The following is a 25,400-nucleotide window of genomic DNA, read 5'->3' as shown; positions in this document are numbered from 1 at the left end:
GAGAAACAGACGCCTCACAAGTCCTCAACTGGCAGCTTCATTAAATAGTACCTGCAAAACACCAGTCTCAACGTCAACAGTGAAGAGGCGACTCCGGGATGCTGGCCTTCTAGGCAGAGTTCCTCTGTCCAGTGTCTGTGTTCTTTTGCCCATCTTAATCTTTTCTTTTTATTGGCCAGTCTGAGATATGGCTTTCCCTTTGCAACTCTGCCTAGAAAGCCAGCATCCCGGAGTCGCCTCTTCACTGTTTATGTTGAGACTGGTGTTTTGTGGGTACTATTTAATTTAATTATGCTGCCAGTTGAGGACTTGTAAAATTGCTTTTAGTTGCCTGGTTTGCTAGATTTTTAAATAGATAGGTTTATTGGTGTTAAAATACACCAGTTATGCTATTTTGGACCACCAGGCTGCTGATGTCATGCAGCCTGTCGTTTTTGCGTTTATACTTTTTTATAACGATAACGACAAGTTTGATGTCGGACAACAATAGAATGTTCATGATGTCACTGTGACAACTGTCTACAGACACGTTGATAGACGTAGTATAAACCAGCCTTTAGTCTTGAAATCTTTGAGACATTTTCTCAAAAGTGGGGTTACAAGTTTATCAACTTTCAAAGCAGAATTACTTTCCCATTATACTCGACTGTAGTGTATGATATACAATTTTCTAGCTCTGAGTCTCTACTTTTATCCAATGCAAAAAACACAATTTCAAATTATGCTACTTGAGACCGAATTGAGCTGGTTGGTCACAATTGATTGATTGATTGATTAATTCACCTACTCTAGCCTGTTGGTGAGCCTCTCAAACTTATCCTGTCTGACTGCCTAACTGCCTGTCTTCCTTCCTCTCTGCCTGCCTGCCTTGACTAACTGACTGACTGGCTGACTGATCTCACCTGCTCCAGCATGTTGGTGAGCCTCTCGGCCTCCAGGTCGATGACAAATTTCTTCTCCTGCCGTCGGTCCAGGTCCTCCAGGAGGCGCCGGTAGGCCGCGTCGTTGAATTTCTCCACACAGATGGCGCTCACCTGCCAGCTGTTCTGGCCCGCCTTCTCCATGATGGCTTGCAGTATGGCGTAACCTGAGCGACCAACAGCCAATCAGATCACAGCATGTCATTCCAATACTTTATTTACATAGGGACAATTAAAAGATTGACATACTGAATGTATAACAGTCAGATGCATTGCACCATCACATCTGATCTTACACTAATTTACAGTGCCGGTCCCCAAATCAGCAGTAACATTTTGGGCCCAATCCAAATCCAAACTAAATTCAAATTGAACCCAACCCTGCTTCCTTTTGGCTGGGAAATGTTGAGGCACAGAAGGTTTCAAATGGAACGAATGAACCATGTTGCTGATTATTACTGATATCATCAAGCTGACGCCACAATCTAAAAACCCTGGCTTTACAAAAACAACAAGCATGTGCTCCCCCAAGAAGCCTTGCATCCAATTAGACCTCTTTAACTGGGTTGAGTTCAGAGTTCTAACCCTTTGCTACTACGCAGATTCTTAATACTAACTAGTCCAGCAACAAAACCCCCATAATTGAGTAGATGGCATAGTCTCTTTGATCAGCGATTGGTGGAGTGGTAGGAACCATTGGTACTTTAGAGGGGGACCCTGGGCTGCTGGGGCCTTGTATATATAGAGGGGTGATAGAGAGATGATAGAGAGATGAGAGGAAGTCAGGGGAGCCCCACACGGCGCTTCTTCTCTCCTCTCCAACAGGAACAGATGTCCCCCTTAAACGGCCCTTCCTGGTGGCCATCACAATCTGGCAACCTTTCTCCCTCTGCTCCCAATTAGTAGATTAACCTGTGCTCGAGTATCCACGTCTGGCAACCCAACCCCCCTTTCTCACTCTCTATTTTCCTGTGCACCCTATTAGAGTGGTATCTCTCTGTGTCTGTGCCAGGAGGACAAGGACGATGGTCGGTCACACACACACACCACTGCCTCAGTAAAAAAATAAAATATATATATTATTGAATATTAAAACATACAATCTACCTGCAGTGAAGCCGCTCAACGTTTACATTACATTCAGTCATCTAACAGACTCCCAACCAGAGAGACTCACAGGAGCTACCAGGGTCAAGCGCCCCGCCCAAGGAGCACGCCGACAGATCTCCCACCAAGTCAAAACGGGGACCCGAACCAGCAACCTATCGGCCACCGGCCCAAACTCCCAACAGCCAGGCCACCAACCATCCAAGATTCTCCCACAGTTCCACGAGAGCTGCCCTTAAACCATCTGAGATCCCCCCCCACCGCCCCCCCACCGTCCCCCGAAAAAACCTTTCCCTCCATCCCCAGCCCCCCCCCCCCCACCCCCCACCAGCCACTGTCCCCCAATGCACCAACAACCAACAAAAGGAGCACAAGAGAAAAAGGAGAAAGACAAAGGAAAACAACAATGCAAAAACAAAAGACATCAAGGACTACATCAATCAAAACAGCAACTGTATACGTTTGAGTGCACGTGTGGCACTATTTACATGTGTGAATGTCCGTATGTGTGCGTTTGAATGCGAGTGTGTATATGCATGTGGGGTGGCAGGTAGCCTAGTGGTTAGAGCGTTGGACTAGTAACCTAAAGGTTGCAAGATCGAATCCCCGAGCTGACAAGGTAAAAATGTCGTTCTGTCCCTGAACAAGGCAGTTAACCCACTGTTCCTAGGCCGTCATTGAAAATAAGAATTTGTTCTTAACTGACTTGCCTAGTTAATAAATAAAGGTTTAAAAAAAAGGTGTGTGTACACACGTACCAGTACCTGCCTCAGCTTTAACACACACCTGTGTTAGGTGACAGAGGAGTGGGTAAATCCTGTAGAAGACTTGTGTTGTGTTCATTAGGCATCAAAAGGAAGAAAACTGATGGAAACAGGGCTGGACCTGCATTTGTACAATAAGAAACGGCAACTTTTGATTTCCGTTGCAAAACTATTTTCTGAAATGCAGACCACATTGACATGAATAACACCACAAGATCAAAAGATACATTTTTTAAAATTTGATAGAGTTCACAAGAGTGAGTTTTTTAAATCCACCCTTGGGTTGTGTTCATTAGTAGCCTGACCACCCGTCCACATCGATCCAGCAAAAGGCTACGCCCACTAGCGATTCTTCTCCGCAATGAATGTATGGATGGAGCAATCGATACAGCAGCGGAATTAAATTCAGGATGAATTCAGGATGAATTTAATAGAACCTAAAACATTTTAAATCCTCTTGCAATGGAAAATAAAATTATGGGTCAGGTCCATAGTTTCAGTTTCAGTCCATTTTCTCCCATTTGGTGCCTAATGAACATGACCCTGATGATAACAACCCCAAGATGACAATTCTGAAAATACAATAGGTTCGTGCTTTGTATATGTCCTATAGACTATGAGCAAACTGACATTTCCTGGCTATGGTCCTATTGGATATAGACAGAGCTAATGACTAGTTGGCTAGTGGCCCATATATCTATATGGCTGTGATTATAGTGTTTCAGTCAGAGAACCAGGTGCAACTTCTCTTCTCATGTCAGTGATATCAATGCAATTGCATAGTGGAGATGAAAGCAGAGCCCATAATAGGCCCTGTCAACAAAGAATCTAAGTGCAACCATTAAGGCTTATACAGTATAGACGAGGCACAGAAACACACACACACACAAGCATGTGCACGAACAAACACGCATGTACACACACACACGAACAGAACAGACATGCGCGCATGCATACACAAACGCGCGCGCACGCACACACACACACACACACACACACACACACACACACACACACACACACACACACACACACACACACACACACACACACACACACACACACACACACACACACACACACACACACACACACACACACACACACACACAGACTCTCTCTCTCTCTCCTTAAAGTGAGGCCTACGGCAGACACATAACAGCCCACTGCAGCAACAGTAATTCCTTTCTATGTAATGACACAAAATCCTATATTGTTCTATTTGCAATCACATGCCTCAGTCCCCCTATACCAGCCCCACCAACCAGAGACGAGCGCTAAGGCCTGCCATCCTCCTTGTCCGCCCACCTTTCTACCCGCCTTTCTACACACCTTTTTTTCAGCCTTCCTGCCACTGATTACCAGCTGATGAATCTGTAGCCCGGGGCTGTGTGTAGAGCAGCTAACCACAATCAGCGTCATCGCACTAGCTGCCTGCCTGCACCACAGAACAGCACAGAGTACAGCCTCCCCTCCCCCATTTCCTTCTCCCGCTCCTTGTTGCACACTGCCATTCACTGCCACTAGGAGGCAGTGGTTATATGAAATTAATGACTTTCAAAGAGTGCTGGTCTACTGCAGTAAACTACAGGGAGATGGAGAGTGATGGAGCGGGTCCGAATGTAGTCCGGGTGGAGAGAGAGAGCACAATACTCCTGAGAGACCTAACCTTTTAAACTGAGTCATTCATCCTGACTTGGAGACCCCGCTGTTTGGTACACATCTGTCTATTGGAGAAAGATAGACAGACAGACACAGAGAGTTAGACAGACACAGAGAGAGAGATAGTCACAGAGAGAGAGACAGACAGAGAGGGAAGGAGAGAGACAGACAGAGAGCGAGAGAGAGAGACAGAGAGCGAGAGAGAGCGAGAGACAGAGAGCGAGAGAGACAGAGAGCGAGAGAGACAGAGAGAGAGAGAAAGCATGGGCCTCCCCCTCGCACGGCCACAGCTGAGCACGTGACTATGATATTCCACATACAGGGAGCTTTTCCACTATATTGCAAGGAGAAGGAGAAGTCTACTCCTAGTAGATACAAAAAAATATATGAAATGGTTAAAGCGAGATTCGCTACTTCCAAAGCGGAGTGGTATTATTATTTTTTTAATATCTCCACTGATCTGCAGTTAACGCAGTTAAGATAGGAACAGATTGGAAAAGGTGGCTGAGTAGAGGACTGCTGGTACAGGAGAAGTCTAGAGCAAGATATTCCAAGCCTTACCGGGTCATAGATAGGAAGGTGGATAACAGTTATTATTATCATCTCAATGGGCAGTTCTGGTAAGGTGGTTGGAATGATGTCATTTTAACCAGGGATGTTTGTCCACAGGGATGAAAGTGACGCAGAAAATTGAAAGGAAGAAATGCACGAGGAAAATACATTCCGCTGAAATGGTTTGACGAGGGTGTGGGACACAATTGTTCACAGACAGATTATTTCACTGTATCACAATTCCAGTGGGTCAGAAGTTTACATACACTAAGTTGACTGTGCCTTTAAACAGCTTGGAAAATTCCTGAAAATTATGTTATGGGTTTAGAAGCTTCTGATAGGCTAATTGACATCATTTGAGTCAATTGGAGGTGTACCTGTGGATGTATTTCAAGACCTACCTTCAAACTCAGTGCCTCTTTGTTTGACATCATGGGAAAATCGAAATAAATCAGCCAAGACCTCAGGAAAAGAAATTGTAGACCTCCACAAGTCTGGTTCATCCTTGGAAGCAATTTCCGAACGCCTGAAGGTACCACGTTCAACTGTACAAACAATAGTACACAAGTATAAACACAATGGGACCACACAGCCGTCATACCGCTCAGGAAGGAGACGCGTTCTGTCTCCTAGAGCTGTTTGGACAAATAATGAATTCAGGGGCTTTAACGCAGTCGGCATATCCTTGGCATGACTATTGTCACAGATTCAGGGACAAAACTGATCCTAGATCACGCTTAATATGTACATACTGTATGCTTTGGGAATGTGTATTGACTGTTTGAACTGAAAATGTTATTAAGGGCTATTTCCGTCATGTTCAACTGATATGAGGTATGCGGTATACTGTAGCTACATCCCTTCTGGGTTGAAACACATCTGAGAACAGGGTGAGCCATTATTGATAGTTTAGAGAGAGCGAGAGAGCAAGAGAGTGAGAGAGCGAGCGAGAAAGGGATGGAGAGAGAGAGCTCTAGACCAAGAGAGAAGGATGCGCCTTGGACCCTGGTTCTGGCGTTGCTCATTAGTGGAACAGGAACCTCAGTACCTCTGCCCAGTCCTCCGAGACAACGAGACACAGAGGAAGAGAGAGGGAGTGAGAGAGAGAGACAGAGACAGAGAGTGAGTGAGTGAGTGTGTGAGTGAGAAAGAGAGAACTGAAGATGTTATTAAGGGCTATTTTCATCATGTTCAACTGATATGAGATATGTGGTAAAGTGTAGCTACAGCCCTTCTGGGTTGAAACACATCTGATAGTAGGTGAGCCATTATTGATAGTTGTAAGAGAAGGAGAGAGAGAAGGAGAGAGAGCGAGAGAGAGAGAGAGAGAGAGCGAGAGAGAGAGAGCGAGAGAGAGAGAGAAGGAGAGAGAGCGAGCGAGAGAGAGAAGGAGAGAGCGAGCGAGAGAGAGAAGGAGAGATAGAGAGAGCTACAGAGAGAGAGAGAGAGAGAGAGAGGAGAGAGAGCGAGAGAATGAGAGAGAGCGAGAGAGAGATAGAGAGAGATAGAAAGAGAGAGAGAGCTACAGAGAGAGAGAGAGAGAGAGAGAGAGAGGAGAGAGAGCGAGAGAGAGAGATAGAGAGAGATAGAAAGAGAGAGAGAGAGAGCTACAGAGAGAGAGAGATAGAGCGAGCGAGAGAGAGATAGATCGAGAGACCAGGGGTTCTTAAACTTTTTCAATTCTGTGTTTTCCTGGGACCCAAGCTTAGGATAATATGCAACTATACATACATACATACAGGTACATTTCATTGCCCTTATGCATGAAACAAATGCAACATAGACAAAAACAAATAATGAAATTAAATATCCATAGAAATATCTATTAATGTTTATTTTCCCCATTAAAAACACTCTTACATATCTGTCTAGGTTGGAACTGTTGACACACAGATGAATAACAGATGAATAACAGAACACACACACAGGCTTGTTGATAGTGCAACCCTAAGTAACAGTACAGATTAAAAATAATCAGGCCTACTGTACATCTTACTGTAGAAATTATTGTTTGATAGAAAGTCTAGGTTGGAACTGTTACTGTTAAAATACAATACAGATTTTTTGTTCAGAACTGGAATAAACTGATTGATCACATCACACAGATGTAGACCAGAAAACCCCCACACAGTCCTAATGAGAGCATGTCTATTCTGGGCTCTGTTTTTGACAGTAAAACAGTGAGGTTATGCTCAGCCTTGAAACTGTTTCTGTACTTGTTTTTTAAGTATGCCAGAGTTGAGAACCCTGACTCACATAGGTATGTGATGCCAAACTGGACCAGAACATCTACTGCTCTCTCAGTCAAGCAGGAGACCGCTTCCTCCTGCTGTAGATGAGCAACCCAGAACTGTGTTTGCCTCGCTTCAGTTTATTCCAGTTAAGAATAACAATTATTGTATTTTAACAGCAACAGTTCCAACCTAGACTTGTTTTCAACAATAATTTATACAGTAAGATGTACAGTAGGCCCGATCATTTTTCATATTCATCTGTACTGTTCCTAGGGTTGCACTATCAGCAGCTAGCTTGCTTTGGCGAATGTTAGCTATGTACAAGGCCAGGGGATTGTTTGAAAGTGAAACTCACATCTACTACTATGAGAGATAGTACTCCCTTATTTCTGCTTATCATCACCTGTTATAAAATGACAACAATGCCTTGCTAGCTGACTCACTTTCCACTGTCGAAGCACTGTTTCCTGAAGCTTTCTGCCCTGTTCTGAATGAACTCCCTGGGTTAACCATCATGCTGTGGATGTTTGGTCAGGACGAGTCGTTTTTATGAATTTGTTCGTTATGAGAGACTCATTACTAAGCACTTTCCCGGACAAAACACATTGTGGACGCTCCTCATAAGTGTGTATGAAAGAGAGAGAAACTCGTCGCTGTATACGCGTTTCATTACAATTCATGGCGTGAACTACAGCGCTGCATCGTGTGTGTCGCGGAGTGATCTTCAAGAAAACTGCAGAAAAAAAGATCAGGTAAACCGCGAGGCACACGGGCATCTCCCTCTCACACTCGCGCAACTGCCAAACTGAGCAGAGACCGCTGCTAAGCAGAGAGCGCAGATGCACTTGGCCAAATCAATTCCAGTAATTCATGAACTAATTATACATTTACTCTGACACGTCGCGACCCACCATTAACAAGTCCGCGACACACTTTGGGTCGCAACCCATACTTTCAGAAAGGCTGCTCTAGACCAAGGGAGAATGATGCGCTGTGGACCCTGGTTCTGGCGTTGCTCATTAGTGGAACAGGAACCTCAGTACCTCTACCTAGAGGGAGAGAGTAAGAATGAGAGAAAAAAACTCATTTCTATTAATACTACAGTGACGCTAGCGGCTTCCTGGAAAGACACTGCCGTCCATGGAGAATACCCGTTATCTCCGGTTCTCACTATGTCTGCATTCCAAATGGCACCCTAATCCCTTTATAGTGCACATCTTTTGGCCAGGCTCCATTTGCCTCCAACAAGGCTCTGGTCAATAGTAGTGCACTAAATAGGGAATATGGTGCCATTTGGAACAGATCCTTTCCTTTGTTTCATTACCCCCCAGCGTGGTTCCCTATTCCACTTCCCTGACAGGACACCTCCCTGCACCCGACATCGCTGCACTTGCCTATCGATTGGTAGATTTGGTCTGTAGCCCCCTTTGGCCCCAAGACATGCCCGTCCACCAGATAGCACAGACAACCATTATTTTAGGACAGCATCCATTCACACTTCTACTGTATGGGTTTCCACATAGAGCAGGGGTAATTGAGACAGATCAGAGTAGACAATGCAGGGTCTGGACCATAATTACCAATAATCTCCCATTCTAGACATTCTATTTCTAAGGACTGTAGTTGATGTCCTGAATACAAAGAGCCATAGATACACATTACACTGACACATTATTAATGACTAAATGCAGATCATGTACATCTTTGTAATATGTATGACCTTTGGAGCTAAACATATGAATGCTCACAATTACACCAAGACCTGTAAAGCAAAGCCTTTGCTGTGTGTTGGCCCCAGCTCCTAACATACTACTACTGTACAGTTACTGCAGCAGGCTGGGGTCCCACTTAGAGGTGGCACTTGTCACTGTGTTGTTATGTGTTAACAATAAAGACTACCGTTCCCATAATGCAACGCACCATGCACATAGTGATTGTTAGAATACCTTGCATAGCTCCACACCAATGTAGTTAGCTAGCTCAATCATCTTGTTATTAAAAGTAGCTAAACCTACGCCCCCAGCTTGTCAATTCATCAAGGAACAAACATAACATGGGGTGTTTCTCAATATGCATACTACCGTGCTCCGAGCACGCAATCTGGAGCCCTGGGAGGGTCGGAGCACGAGTCCAAATCAAAGTATGCGAAACGGATGCGTACTCCGCTTGAACACATTTCAAAGCTTGTATCGATGCAAGCTTCAATTAAAAAATATGGACAGAAATCTTTTTTGATTTATTTCACCTTTATTTAACCAGGTAGGCAAGTTGAGAACAAGTTCTCATTTACAATTGCGACCTGGCCAAGATAAAGCAAAGCAGTTCGACACATACAACAACACAGAGTTACACATGGAGTAAAACAAACATACAGTCATTAATACAGTAGAAAAATAAGTATATATACAATGTGAGCAAGGTGAGATAAGGGAGGTAAAGGCAAAAAAAGGCCATGGTGGCGAGGTAAATACAATATAGCAAGTAAAACCCTGGAATGGTAGATTTGCAGTGGAAGAATGTGCAAAGTAGAAATAGAAATAATGGGGTGCAAAGGAGCATAATAAATAAATAAATACAGTAGGGGAAGAGGTAGAAGTTTGGGCTAAATTATAGATGGGCTATGTTCAGGTGCAGTAATCTGTGAGCTGCTCTGACAGCTGGTGCTTAAAGCTAGTGAGGGAGATAAGTGTTTCCAGTTTCAGAGATTTTTGTAGTTCGTTCCAGTCATTGGCAGCAGAGAACTGGAAGGAGAGGCGGCCAAAGGAGGAATTGGCTTTGGGGGTGACCAGAGAGATATACCTGCTGGAGCGCCTGCTACAGGTGGGAGCTGCTATGGTGACCAGCGAGTTGAGATAAGGGGGGACTTTACCTAGCAGGGTCTTGTAGATGACCTGGAGCCAGTGGGTTTGGCGATGAGTATGAAGCGAGGGCCAGCCAATGAGAGCGTACAGTTCGCAGTGGTGGGTAGTACTGTATATGGGGCTTTGGTGAAAAAATGGATGGCACTGTGATAGACTGCATCCAATTTATTGAGTAGAGTATTGGAGGCTATTTTGTAAATGACATCGCCGAAGTCGAGGATCTGTAGGATGGTCAGTTTTACGAGGGCAGCATGAGTGAAGGATGCTTTGTTGCGAAATAGGAAGCCGATTCTAGATTTAACTTTGGATTAGAGATGTTTGATGTGAATCTGGAAGGAGAGTTTACAGTCTAACCAGACACCTAGGTATTTGTAGTTGTCCACATATTCTAAGTCAGAACCGTCCAGAGTAGTGATGCTGGACGGGTGGGCAGGTGCAGGCAGCGATCGGTTGAAGAGCATGCATTTAGTTTTACTTGTATTTAAGAGCAGTTGGAGGCCACGGAAGGAGAGTTGTATGGCATTGAAGCTCGTCTGGAGGGTTGTTAACACAGTGTCCAAAGAAGGGCCAGAAGTATGCAGAATTGTGTCGTCTGCGTAGAGGTGGATCAGAGACTCACCAGCAGCAAGAGCGACATCATTGATGTATACAGAGAAGAGAGTCGGCCCAAGAATTGAACCCTGTGGCAACCCCATAGAGACTGCCAGAGGCCTGGACAACAGGCCCTCCGATTTGACACACGGAACTCTGTCTGAGAAGTAGTTGGTGAACCAGGCGAGGCAATCATTTGAGAAACCAAGGCTATTGAGTCTGCCGATGAGGATGTGGCGATTGCCAGAGTCGAAAGCCTTGGCCAGGTCAATGAATATGGCTGCACAGTATTGTTTCTTATCGATGGCGGTTAAGATATCGTTTAGGACCTTGAGCGTGGCAGAGGTGCACCCATGACCAGCTCTGAAACCAGATTGCATAGCGGAGAAGGTGCGGTGGGATTCGAAATGGTCGGTAATCTGTTTGTTGACTTGGCTTTCGAAGACCTTAGAAAGGCAGGGTAGGATAGATATAGGTCTGTAGCAGTTTGGGTCAAGAGTGTCCCCCCCTTTGAAGAGGCGGATGACCGCAGCTGCTTTCCAATCTTTGGGAATCTCAGACGACATGAAAGAGAGGTTGAACAGGCTAGTAATAGGGGTTGCAACAATTTCGGTAGATCATTTTAGAAAGAAAGGGTCCAGATTGTCTAGCCCGGCTGATTTGTAGGGGTCCAGATTTTGCAGCTCTTTCCAAACATCAGCTGACCGGATTTGGGTGAAGGAGATATGGGGAAGGCTTGGGCGAGTTGCTGTGGGGGGTGCAGTGCTGTTGACAGAGGTAGAGGTAGCCAGGTGGAAAGCATGGCCAGCCGTAGAAAAATGCTTATTGAAATTCTCAATTATAGTGGATTTATCGGTGGTGACAGAGTTTCCTATCCTCAGTGCAGTGGGCAGCTGGGAGGAGGTGCTCTTATTCTCCATGGACTTTACAGTGTCCCAGAACTTTTTTGAGTTCGTGTTGCAGGAAGCAAATTTCTGTTTGAAAAAGCTAGCCTTGGTTTTTCTAACTGCCTGTGTATATTGGTTCCTAACTTCCCTGAAAAGTTGCATATCATGGGGGCTGTTCGATGCTAATGCAGAACGCCACAGGATGTTTTTGTGTTGGTTAAGGGCAGTCAGGTCTGGAGAGAACCAAGGGCTAAATCTGTTCCTGGTTCTAAATTTCTTGAATGGGGCATGCTTATTTAAGATGGTGAGGAAGGCATTTAAAAAAAATAACCAGGCATCCTCTACTGACGGGATGAGGTCAATATCCTTCCAGGATACCCGGGCCAGGTCGATTAGAAAGGCCTGCTCGCTGAAGTGTTTCAGGGAGCGTTTGACAGTGATGAGTGGAGGTCGTTTGACCGCTGACCCATTACGGATGCAGGCAAGGAGGCAGTGATCGCTGAGATCTTGGTTCAAAACAGCAGAGGTGTATTTAGAGGGCAGTTGGTTAGGATGATATCTATGAGGGTGCACGTGTTTACGATTTTGGGGTGGTACCTGGTAGGTTCATTGATAATTTGTGTGAGATTGAGGGCATCAAGCTTAGATTGTAGGATGGTTGGGGTGTTAAGCATGTCCCAGTTTAGGTCACCTAGCAGCACGAGCTCTGAAGATAGATGGGGGGCAATCAGTTCACATATGGTGTCCAAAGCACAGCTGGGGGCAGAGGGTGGTCTATAGCAGGCGTCAACAGTGAGAGACTTGTTTTTAGAGAGGTGGATTTTTAAAAGTAGATGTTCAAATTGTTTGGGTACAGTCCTGGATAGTAGGACAGAACTCTGCAGGCTCTCTCTGCAGTAGATTGCAATATGACGCAACCAAGTAAAAAAACAACACAACATTTATTGAAACCATTATTTGAGCTGAAGCAAGAGAAAATAAACTCCGACTTTGGCATGAAATGTCACCCATTCACATCTCATATGTTGCCTGACTACAATATTGCATCTTGAAAACGTTAATAAATACATTGTGTTCATTTTGGCATGTTTACCTGCCTACAATACCCACTGTAGTCTGTGTAGATTGCAAGCCCATAGTAAGTCAATAGGGTGAACTGGCTAACTACTACTGTAAGCTAACTAGCTTGCCACAAAAAAATTAGTAGCTAACTACCCATGAAGAATTGATATTTACCTTGCATAACATTAGTTTTAGGTCATTTTTAAACTATCTGGTTAACTTGAATATTACAATTCATATATAGCTAGCTGATAGTTATGAAATAAAACTTTGTCTATATCTTGTTTTGTCTCTATTGCCATTGTTCTGGCTGGAAGAAGGTTCAGTGAATGGGTAAGTCCATAGTAAGGCAATAGGGTCAACTGGCTAGCTAGCTAGCCATTAAGAAGTGGTAGCTAGCTACCCACAAAAAAATTGACATCTACCTGGCATAACATTAGTTTTAGGTCCTTTGGTCGTTTAACTCGTTTGACCATTACGATTCACATGTAGCTAGCTGATAATTATGAAGTTAAATGTTATGCTTTGTGTATATCTTGTTTCGTCTCTATTGTCATTGTCCTGGCTGGAAGAAAGTTCAGTGAATGGGAGGTGAGGCGTGTGTGAGGTAATACAGTAGGGGGAGTGCGAGTGCTTCTCAAATGTATTGTTTTATGCGCTCTCCATACTCTTGTCCTCACAAGAACGGACTCCAGAAAACGTCTTCGGAGAATGCACTCGGAGCAGGAGAGTGTGGAGTACGGTAGTATGCATATTGAGAAACACCCATGGTGTCAGAAGTGGGATTCAAACCCACGCCTCCAATGTAAGCAAAGGCACCTCATCCACTGACTCTTAGCCTCTCATTCCTATGTGACAACATAAGTGCTGTTATTCACTCTAAATCTCTAAGTCTATTATAACTCCCTTCTAATCAATATAAGCACAGCCTCCATTTCTCCTTCCAATGGCCCTTTACGGCGTGAGAATCTGAAAGAATTGGACCACTATAGGTAATATGGTTGTAACTTACCATGGCCTCTGAATTGCACCTATTCACTCTTTTCCGATTTACGAGTGCCTATGGGACAGAGACCTGCAACTCCCGGTGCCCTTGGTAAATCCATCCCGCAAGTCAATTTAATGTGCCCCCCCCCCCCACGGTTACGACATCAACATACACCTGTGACATGTGAATATTATTTCCATCTCTCCATTTACTATGTAAAGCACTTTGAACTACTGGAAAAGCTTTGAGGCGCTATACATTGAGTGTACAAAACATTAGGAACAACTTCCTGATATTGAGTTGCACCCCCTCAGAACAGCCTCAATTCATCAGGGCATGGACTCTACAAGGTGTTGAAAGCGTTCCACAGGGATGCTGGCACATGTTGACCCCAGTGCTTCAGTTGTGTCAAGTTGGCTGGATGTCCTTTGGGTGGTGGACCATTCTTGATACACACAGGAAACTGTTGAGCATGAAAAACCCAGCAGGGTTGCAGTTCTTGACACACTTAAAAGCCACTTCCCCCCTTGTACACATATACACAATCCATGTCTCAATTGTCTCAAGGCTTAAAATTCCTTCTTTAACCTGTCTCCCCCCCTTCATCTACACTGATTGAAGTGGATTTAACAGGTGACATCAGTAAGGGATCATAGCTTTCACCTGGATTCAATTGGTCAGTCTATGTCGGGGAATTTATATACTGTATATATTTTTTATAATTTTTTTATTTAACCTTTATTTAACTACTAAGTCAGTTAAGAACAAATTCTTATTTACAATGACGGTGAAAAGAGCAGTGTTTGTACGGTTTTGTACAATCAGTGTATAAATCCAATAAATTATTAAGTACCATTACAACGACTTACCACACTGTCAGTGACAAACTAAAGGTCAATTCAGTAGTATGATGTAATCATACACAGTGGAGCGACTTCCTGATTGCATTAAGACTTAAAAAGGTACACGTCATCATATACATCATCACACACAAATGTAAGTACTCACCCCGGTCCGTATCATAGAGGAAGACAAACTTGTTCCAGTCGTAGTGGTCGAGCAGCGAGAGCAGCGCTCCGCGGATGGAGGGCCGGAGCTGCAGCGTGAACTGGCTCTCTCCCTCGGTGGGGAAGCTGGGCGTGATGAGGGAGATGTGCAGCGCCCCGCAGAACGACGTCAGCGTGTGCACCGAGCGCTTGTCGTACAGGCCAAAGATGGCGAATACGCCCCGCGAGTACTGCGAGCAGACTGTGGAGGAGGTATGGAAGGGGGGAAGAGAGAGAGAGAGAGAAAGAGAGATAAGTTAGTTACTAAATTAGTTTACTAAACATTTGAATCTCTTAAAGGGAGAAATGGTGCATGTAAGAATAGACCGCGAGTACAGAGAGCAGACAGTGGTAAAGAGAGAGAGACACATTGCAGATAGTTCACCAACCCATTCAAATCCCTACAAGAGAAGCCCTGTGTTGCCTATGGAATAACATCTACCCAAAACATCCACAAAATATCACATTTCCTCTAATGTTTCCATCTTAAAACATGATTTCTAGTTTAATGAGTCTCTCTAACTCCTTTTGTCACCTCTCTCTCTTTATCTGCTAATAAACCAGTGGGTATTGTGATAAGATGTGACCTGTAGGAGACAAACACCGGCTTTAATATGAAAAGCTATGTGTTATAAGTCTTTACATACACACTGCAGTTTCTGCTTAAGGCGACTTGGTGTCTCGAGCCCTGATGCTATAATTGCTTGTGCTTTGTGGTGTGGCGTGTGTGTGTGTGTGTGTGTGTGTGTGTGTGTGTGTGTGTGTGTGCTTAAAACACACACCATAATGAACGGTTATGCTGACTTCTTCGTGCACGGCGAGTGCCTAAATGAAAGAATGGCACATTGGTAAAAAGTGTGTTCAAAGCGTTTGAACTGTTCCATTATAAAGGGAACAGATAAACATGTTTTTTGTGTGGTTGTTTTATTGTTGCGACGCTGGGTTTGACAGCCTTATTTTTTCGTAGTGTTACAGTGTTGTTGGGAGTCCCTCTCTTTGCAGCATGTGAATGCCTAGGGCTGAAGAAGATAGAGGAGAGGGAGAGAGCGACAGGGACAAAGTGAGATAGAAAGAGCGAGAGAGAAAACCCAGGCTTTGATGCCTGCTGAGTTTCTTCCTCCACTTGTTCTACAAACCATTAGACATAACAACGACGTGTAGATGTGTCAACACGCTAGAAGCGAACACGCTAAAACAAACCACTACTGTCTCGTAACTCTATGTAACTCTCATTCTCCATCTCTCCTGAAGCAGAGGGATTTGCACATCATCAAGGCTTTCATGTGCCAGTCATGTAGGAGAAATTGAGCACCCACATACACTGTGCCAGCGCGCTGTGTTACGTTGCATCATATTGTAGCCTAACACATCATCCTGTAACATTGTGTGATGCGTCCAGTGGTGTAGTGGAGGGTAAACACACCTAAACGCCACATACAGTACCAGTCCAAAGTTTGGACACAGACTCATTCAACGGTTTTTCTTTATTTTTTTTACTATTTTCTACATTGTAGAATAATTTCCAACAGTCTTGAAGGAGTTCCCATATATGCTGAGCACTTGTTGGCTGCTTTTCCTTCACTCTGCGGTCCAACTCATCCCAAACCATCTCACTTGGGTTGAGGTCGGGTGATTGTGGAGGCCAGGTCATCTGATGCAGCACTCCATCACTCTCCTTCTTGGTCAAATAGCCCTTACACAGCCTGGAGGTGTGCATTGTCCTGTTGAAAAACAAGTGATAGTCCCACTAAGCGCAAACCAGACGGCATGGCGTATCGCTGCAGAATGCTGTGGTTGTCACACCCTGATCTGTTTCACCTATCTTTGTGAATGTCTCCATCCACCTCCAGGTGTCACTGGTTTTCCTCATTAGTCCCTGGGTATTTATTCCGGTGTTCCCTGTTTGTCTGTTGCCAGTTCGTCTCGTCTTGTCAAGTCAACCAGCGTGTGTTTCCGTGCTTTTTCTTATCTCTTTTGCTAGTCTTCCCGGTTTTGACCCTTGCCTGCCTTGACTCTGAACCCGCCTGCCTGACCATACTGCCTGCCCTGACCTCGAGCCTGCCTGCCACTCTGTACCTCCTGAACTCTGACCTTATGATTTTTTGCCTGTCCACGACCATTCTCTTGCCTGCCCCTTGGATTATAATAAATATTAGAGACTCGAACCATCTGCCTCCCGTGTCTGCATCTGGGACTCGCCCTGTGCCCTTATAGTGGTAGCCATGCTGGTTAAGTGTGCCTTCAATTCAAAATAAATCACTGACAGTGTCACCAGCAAAGCACCCCCCACACCATCACACCTCCTCCTCCATGCTTCATGGTGGGAACCACACATGCTGAGATCATCCGTTCACCTACTCTGCATCTCACAAAGACACGGCGGTTGGAACCAAAAATCTCAAATTTCGACTCATCAGAACAAAGGACAGATTTCCACCTGTCTAAATGTCCATTGTTTGTGTTTCTTTGCCCAAGCAATTATCTTTTTCTTATTGGTGTCCTTTAGTAGTGGTTTCTTTGCAGCAATTAGACCATGAAGGCCTGATTCACGCAGTGTCCTCTGAACAGTTTATGTTGAGATGTGTCTGTTACTTGAACTCTGTGAAGCAGTTATTTGTGCTGCAATCTGAGGTGCAGTTAACTGTAATGAACTTATCCTCTGCAGCAGAGGTAACTCTGGGTCTTCCTTTCCTGTGGCGGTCCTCATGAGAGCCAGTTTCATCACAGCGCTTGATGATTTTGCGACTGCACTTGATGAAACTTTCAAAGTTCTTGGCATATTGACTGAACTTCATGTCTTAAAGTAATGATGGACTGTCGTTTCTCTTTGTTTATTCGAGCTGTTCTTGCCATAATATGGACTTGGTCTTTTTCCAAATAGGGCTATCTTCTGTATACCACTCCTACCTTGTAACAACACAACTGATTGGCTGAAACGCATTAAGAAGTAAAGAAAAAAACAGTCCAATTCGTGGCCACATGTCCAGCAGTGTCACACCCTGATCTGGTTCACCTGTCCTTGTGACTGTCTCCAACCCCTCCAGGTGTCACTTATTATACTGTACATATACTGTACATCATTCATCACGCTGTCTCTGTCTATTCTTTCATTCTCTCTGTCCCCTGCTCGCTCTCGCTCCCCCTCTTTCTCTGTCTTTCCCCCCTCTCTCTACAGTTAAATGTCTATAGTTATGTCTAAGCTGCAGAGACAAACATGTTGTTGCTGACTAACACAGGGCTCAGACTGTCCAGTTGTCCTGTCTCTCTCCCTCTTCCTCCATCTCACTCTCTGTTTCTTCCTCTCCATCTCTCTCTCTCTCCCCCCTCTCTCCCCCGGAGATGAACAGAACCACTAACGAGCAGCCTGCTGTTATTTCCAATAAAAACAGACGAGCTACAATATCAACAACATCTCACACAACACACACAGCCACCATCGTATCATTATAGCAGAACTCCACGTGTGCGTCCCAAATGGCACCCTATTCTCTGGTCAAACGAAACGACAAACCCACATTGGCTATGGAGCGAGATGAGTGATATGCCTTTAGGTGGAGATAGATCTCTCTGTATTCCTGTGAGGGATATGCCTTTAGGTGGAGGTAGATCTCTCTGTATTCCTGTGAGGGATAATCAAATCAAATTTTAATAGTCACATACACATGGTTAACAGATGTTAATGCGAGTGTAGCGAAATGCTTGTGCTTCTAGTTCTGACCGTGCAGTAATATCTAACAAGTAATCTAACAATTTCACAACAACTACCTTATACACACAAGTGTAAAGGAATGAATAAGAATATGTACATATAAATATATGGATGAGCGATGGCCGAACGGCATAGGCAAGATGCAGTAGATGGTATAGAGTACAGTATATATATATATGAGATGAGTAACGTAGGGTATGTAAACATTATATAAAGTGGCATTGTTTAAAGTGACTAGTGATACATTTATTACATCCAATTTTGTATTATTAAAGTGGCTAGAGATTTGAGTCAGTATGTTGGCAGCAGCCACTCAATGTTAGTGATGGCTGTTTAACAGTGATGGCCTTGAAGCTGTATTGAGATAGAAGCTGTTTTTCAGTCTCTTGGTCCCAGCTTTGATGCACCTGTACTGACCTCAACTTCTGGATGATAGCGGGGTGAACAGGCAGTGGCTCGGGTGGTTGTTGTCCTTGATGATCTTTTTGGCCTTCCTGTGACATCGGGCGGTGTAGGTGTCCTGGAGGACAGGTAGTTTTCCCCCGGTGATGCATTGTGCAGACATCACTACCCTCTGGAGAGCCTTACGGTTGTGGGCAGAGCAGTTGCGGTACCGGGCGGTGATACAGCCCGACAGGATGATCTCGATTGTGCATCTGTGAACGTTTGTGAGTGTTTTTGGTGACAAGCCAAATTTATTCAGCCTCCTGAGCGCCTTCTTCACCACGCTGTCTGTGTGGGTGGGCCATTTCAGTTTGTCCGTGATGTGTACGCCAAGGAACTTAAAACCTTCCACCTTCTCCACTACTGTCCTGTCGATGTGGATAAGGGGGTGCTCCCTCTGCTGTTTCCTGAAGTCCACGATCATCTCCTTTGTTTTGTTGACGTTGAGTGAGAGGTTATTTTCCTGACACCACACTCCGAGGGCCCTCATCTCCTCCCTGTAGGCCGTGTCCTGGTTGTTGGTAATCAAGCCTACCACTGTAGTGTCGTCTGCAAACTTGATGATTGTGTTGGAGGCGTGCATCGCCACGCAGTCATGGGTGAACAGGGAGTACAGGAGGGGGCTGAGAACGCACCCTTGTGGGACCCCAGTGTTGAGGATCAGCGGGGTGGAGATGTTGTTTCCTACCCTCACCACCTGGGGGTGGCTCATCAGAAAGTCCAGGACCCAGTTGCACAGAGTCAGGGTCTCGAGCTTAATAACGAGTTTGGAGGGTACTAAGGTGTTAAATGCTGAGCTGTAATCGATGAACAGCATTTTTACATAGGTATTCCTCTTGTCCAGATGGGTTAGGGCAGTTTGCAGTGTGATTGCGATTGTGTCGTCTGTGGACCTATTGGGGCGGTATGCAAATTGGAGTGTGTCTAGGGTGTCAGGTAGGGTGGAGGTGATAAGATCCTTGACTAGTCTCTGTGCTACGGGACGATAGTCGTTTAGCTCAGTTACTGTAGCTTTCTTGGAACAAGAACAATGGTGGCCCTCTTGAAGCATGTGGGAACAGCAGATTGGGATAGGTATTGATTGAATATGTCCGTAAACACACCAGCCAGCTTGTCTGCGCATGCTCTGAGGACGCTGCTAGGGATGCCGTCTGGGCCGGCAGCCCTGCAAGGGTTAACACATTTAAATGTTTTACTCACGTTGGCTGCGGTGAAGGAGAGCCCGCAGGTTTTGGTAGTTGGCCATGTCAGTGCCACTGTATTGTCCTCAAAGCGAGCAAAGAAGTTGTTTAGCTTGTCTGGGAGCAAGACACCGGTGTCCGCGACGGGGCTGGTTTTCTTTTTGTAGTCCGTGATTGACTGTAAACCCTGCCACATACCTCTCGTGTCTGAGCCATTGAATTGAGACTCTACTTTGTCTCTAAGCTTGTTTGGCGGAGGGAATAGCTACACTGTTTATATTCAGTCATGTTTCCAGTCGCCTTGCCATGATTAAAAGCAGTGGTTCGCGTTTTCAGTTTTGCACGAATGCTGCCATCAATCCACGGTTTCTGGTTGGGGAAGGTTTTAATAGTCACCATGGGTACAAAATCACCGATGCACTTGCTAATAAACTCGCTCACGGAATCAGCGTATACATCAATGTTGTTGTCTGAGGCTATCCGGAACATATCCCAGTCCACGTGATCGAAGCAATCTTGGAGTGTGCGTGTTCATATTTAATTTAATAGCAACCGCTAATAGCAACTAAATACGAAAATGACAAAATAATAACCGAAACAGTTCTGTCTGGTACAGATACGAAACAAAAAACAACTACCCAAAAACCCAGATGGGAACAGGCTACCTAAGTATGGCTCCCAATCAGAGACAATGATTGACAGCTGCCTCTGACTGGGAACCCCACCAGGCCAAACACATAGAAACACAAAAACCTAGAAAAAGAACATAGACTGCCCACCCTAGTCACACCCTGGCCTAACCAAAATAGAGAATAAAAAGCCTCTCTATAGCCAGGGCGTGACACATACACCCCCGCCCTTCTTCTTACCAGAGAGATGTTTGTTTCTCTTGGCGCGATGCGTGAAGAAACCGGGCTGTACCGACTCTGATAACTTATCCCGAGTGAGCCATGTTTCTGTGAACCAGAGAATGTTATAATCTCTGATGTCTCTCTGGAAGGCAACCCTTGCTCGAATTTCGTCTACCTTGTTGTCAAGAGACTGGACATTGGCGAGTAGTATACTGGGGAGCGGTGAGCGATGTGCCCGTCTACGGAGTCTGACCAGAAACTGCTCAGTCTGCCTCTTCTGCGGCTCAGTTGATTTGCGTCTCCTACTGGGATGCGATCCATTGTCCTTGGGTGGTGGTCCAAACAGAGGATCCGCTTCGGGAAAGTCATATTCCTGGTCGTAATGTTGGTAAGTTGACGTTGCTCTTATATCCAATAGTTCTTCCCGGCTGTATGTAATAAGACTGTATGTAATAAGATTTCCTGGGGTAACAGTGTAAGAAATAATACATAAAAAAACAAAATACTGCATAGTTTCCTAAGAATGCGACCATCTGTGTCGGCGCCATCCCTGCTCACCATCCCTGCTCCACCTAAAGGATATGCCTTTAGGTGGAGATGATCTCTGTATTCCTGTGAGTGATATGGTACCGTTGGATACCGTATAAACAGAGCTGTCTGTCCCTGTGGCCATTGGTTTATAACTAGACTGGGCTGCAATGAATTCAATGAAAGGAAGCCAGTGTGAAACATACACACACAGAGGGAGAAATCACACAAACACACAGAACACACATACAAGAAGACCCTAAAAGGAGAGGACTGTGTGGAACACATTGAACAGGTAAGGCTCAATCTGCTTTCTGTTCTCCCACTTTCTCTATCTCTAGTGCTGTTTCTCTCCTTTTGTCTGCCCGGAGAAAAGGACAGACAGTGAATTGACTACACAGCCCAGACAAGCTCTGGAGAAAGAAAGAGGAAGAGGGGGGGAGAGGGGTGAGAAGGAGGGAAAGTGTCACAAAGCAGAGGGGGGTGTTTACAGCAATCAACTTCACCTTAGAGAGAAACACTAGCAATAACACACACTAGCGAGCACACACACACACACACACACACACACACACACACACACACACACACACACACACACACACACACACACACAGTCAGACTGACCTCATTAAAGGGGCTAAATCAAACCAACCCTGGGAGAGTATATAGTGGAGGCACTACACTCTACTCCACACTCTCCATTATACAGTACCAGTCAAAAGTTTGAGAGCTTTGCACACCTTTTGCATTCTCTCAACCAGCTTCATGAGGTAGTCACCTGGAATGCATTACAATTAACAGGTGTGCCTTGTTAAAAGTTAATTTGTGGAATTTATTTCCTTCTTAATGAGTTTAAGCCAAACAGTTGTGTTGTGACAAGGTAGGGGTGGTATACAGAAGACCACCCTATTTGGTAAAGACTAAGTCCATATTATGTCAAGAACAGCTCAAATAAGCAAAGAGAAACGACAGTCCATTATTACTTTAAGACATGAAGGTCAGTCAATGCGGAACATTTCAAGAACTTTGAAAGTTTCTTCAAGTGCAGTCGCAAAAACCATCAAGTGCCATGATGAAACTCGTACTGTATGTCTGTAGTTATATGTCTACGCTACAGTTATAAGTCTGTAGTTATGTCTAAACTGCAGTGGCATACATGTTGTTGCTGACTGACATACAGGGCTCGGTCTGTCCAGATTGAAAGGTCCATTTTGTACCGTCCCACACCAGCAGTGACCCTGATACAGCATGCGCCAGCCTTCTAGTCCACTGCACAAACAGGTCAGCAGCCCCAGCCACAGCTAACACTGCACCTCACATAATCAATGGGCCCATGTGAGAGAGAGTGTGCAGTGTCTGTGCGTGCATGGGCGGGGTGGGGAGGGTGTGTGTGTGTGTGTGTGTGGTACACCCTGTCCAGGTTGATTGATCTCTGTTTTGGTGATATTGATGAATAGACTTTACTCCCATGTACAAATACACCCACCCACACAGCTGCATCACAATTAGTGAATCCCTCACTAAAACCAATGCACCAACTCAGTGGCCTTATGGCTAGGTAGTCCACACTGAGATTGGAAGGTTGGGGTTTTGATCCCTGGTTGAGTCAGACTCCAAAAACGGTACTCAATGCCTCTGCTTGACACTCAGCATTAAAGAGATGGATTAGGGATAAGGTGCAGGACCTAATAGACTAGCATCCTGTCCAGTGGGTGTACTTGTATATCAAACTGCCTCACGCTACAGAATAAGGACATAGGCTCCTTCCCCATGGTCCGTTCTGGACAAGGCTTACTTACTTCACTTAAACCAATGCCACCAACACTTACATCCTAGCTGAATTGTATTGTTACCATGCTGCACACATTTGCACAGTGTTGTGTCCCACAGGTGTTGAGCACTACACCTAACACAACGTAGTTGCTGACTGCCTTGCAGCTACCAATGTATTGATTTGACCACACAGCACAAGCCACCATCATTCACCACTCGTTTCAGACCGTATATACAGTGCCTTTCGGAAAGTATTCCGACGCCTTGACTTTTTCCACATTTTGTTACAGCCTTATTCTAAAATGGATTACATTTAGTTTTTTTCGTCATCAATCTACACGCAATACCAGATAATGACAAAGCGAAAACAGGTCAAATCGATTTTTTCGCTAATTTATAAACAAAATAAACTGAAATATCACATTTACATAAGTATTCAGATCCTTTACTCAGTACTTTGTTGAAGCACCTTTGGCAGCGATTACAGTATTGCGTCTTCTTGGTTATGACACTACAAGCTTAGCACACCTGTATTTTGAGAGTTTCTCCCATTCTTCGCTGCAGATCCTCTCAATCTCAGGATGGATGGGGAGCTTCGCTGCACAGCCATTTTCAGGTCTCTCCAGAGATGTTCGATTAGGTTCAAGTCCGAGCTCTGGCTGGGCCACTCCAGGAAATTCAGAGACTTGTCCCGAAGCCACACCTGCATTGTCTTGGCTGTGTGCTTACAATCGTTGTTCTGTTGGAAGGTGAACCATCGCCCCAGTCTGGATTAGGGTTAGAGGTCCTGAGCACTCTGGAGCAGGTTTTCATTAGGGATCTCTGCTCTGTTCATCTTTGCCTCAATCCTGACTCGTCTCAAAGTCCCTGTAGCTGAAAAACATCCCCACAGCATGATGCTGCCACAACCATGCTTCACTGTAGGGATGGTGCCAGGTTTCCTCCAAATGTGACACTTGGCATTCAGGCCAAATAGTTCAACTTGGTTTCAGACCAGAGAATCTTGTGTCTCATGGTCTGAGAGTCTTTAGGTGCCTTTTGGCAAACGCCAAGCAGGCTGTCATGTGCATTTTACTGAGGAGTGACTTCCGTCTGGCCACTCTACCATAAAGGTCTGATTGGTGGAGTGCTGCAGAGATGGGAAAACCTTCCAGAAGAACAACCATCTACACAGATGAACTCTAGAGTTCTGTCAGAGTGACCATCGGGTTCTTGGTCACCTCCCTGACCAAGGCCCTTCTCCCCCGATGGCTCAGTTTGACCGGGAGGCCAGCTCTAGGAAGAGTCTTGGTGGTTCCAAACGTCTTCCATTTAAGAATGATGGAGGCCACTGTTCTTGGGGACCTTCACTGCTCCAAACATTTTTTGTTACCCTTCCCCAGATCTGTTCCTCGACACAATCCTTTCTCTGAGCTCTACGTACAATGCCTTTGACCTCATGGCTTGGTTTTTGCTCTGACATGCACTGTCAACTGTGGGACCTTATATAGACACGTGTGCCTTTCCAAATCATGTCCAATCAATTGAATTCACCACGATCCAGTTGTAGAAATGTCTCAAGGATGATCAATGGAAACCGGATGCACATGAGCTCAATTTCGAGTCACATAGCAAAGGGTCTGAATATTTACGTAAATATATTTAATTTTTTATTTTTAATACATTTGCAAAAAAAAAATTTAAACCGTTTTTGCTTTGTCATTATTGGGTATTGTATGTAGATTGAGGATAAAAAAAATACATTTTAGAATAAGGCTGTAACGTAGCAAAATGTGGAAAACCCACTGGGTCGGAACACTTTCCGAAGGCACTGTATCTGATGGTTGTCTCACGTAACTCATACAGATATAGGATCATAATTTGACCAGTTTCTCACAGCAGGAAAATAATCCCTTGCGTTACAGGAAATGTATTATTGTGCGGATTATGGTTAATGGACATTTTTGTAGGGGTTGATACATTTTTAGGGCAAATCAAATCTGATCTTTAAAGTGGAAATTACAAGCCTTTAGAAGCCTTTTTAAACCTTGAATAAACTACAAGTTTGCATCAAATTAAGATTCTACATCTGTAGAAAGGCAATACACCTTTACAAACTGGTTATAGGCCAACCTTTATCTTGTATCATGTGAGGTGGCCACTCAAAAAACAAAATGTCCTGTACAGTCCTTTCTTGTACACATCTCTATTTGGCCTATAAAAGCAACGTTTGATAGAGAGAGAGAGAGAGAGGGAGA

The 25,400-nt window shown here is 44.8% G+C and overlaps 1 protein-coding gene across 11 annotated transcripts in view; it reads right to left on the bottom strand.

The window, feature by feature from the left end:
• LOC139548022 (glutamate receptor 4) overlaps positions 1 to 25,400 on the bottom strand; it is a 168,009-nt gene that overhangs the window by 68,543 nt on the left and 74,066 nt on the right. For all 11 annotated transcript variants that reach the window (XR_011669622.1, XR_011669624.1, XR_011669666.1 and 8 more), the window contains 2 exons: positions 14,637 to 14,876; positions 903 to 1,087 (listed from right to left, as the gene is read on the bottom strand). Coding sequence is in view for 5 of the 11 variants with exons in the window: in XM_071357685.1 (XP_071213786.1) it covers positions 903 to 1,087; positions 14,637 to 14,876 (425 nt within the window). In the remaining 6 variants the exon portion in view is untranslated. The remainder of the gene's footprint in view (positions 1 to 902; positions 1,088 to 14,636; positions 14,877 to 25,400) is intronic.

The sequence above is a fragment of the Salvelinus alpinus genome, chromosome 1 (genome assembly GCF_045679555.1).
Source record: "Salvelinus alpinus chromosome 1, SLU_Salpinus.1, whole genome shotgun sequence".
NCBI classification, from domain to species: domain Eukaryota; kingdom Metazoa; phylum Chordata; class Actinopteri; order Salmoniformes; family Salmonidae; genus Salvelinus; species Salvelinus alpinus.
This window is presented reverse-complemented; position numbering and strand designations above follow the sequence as displayed.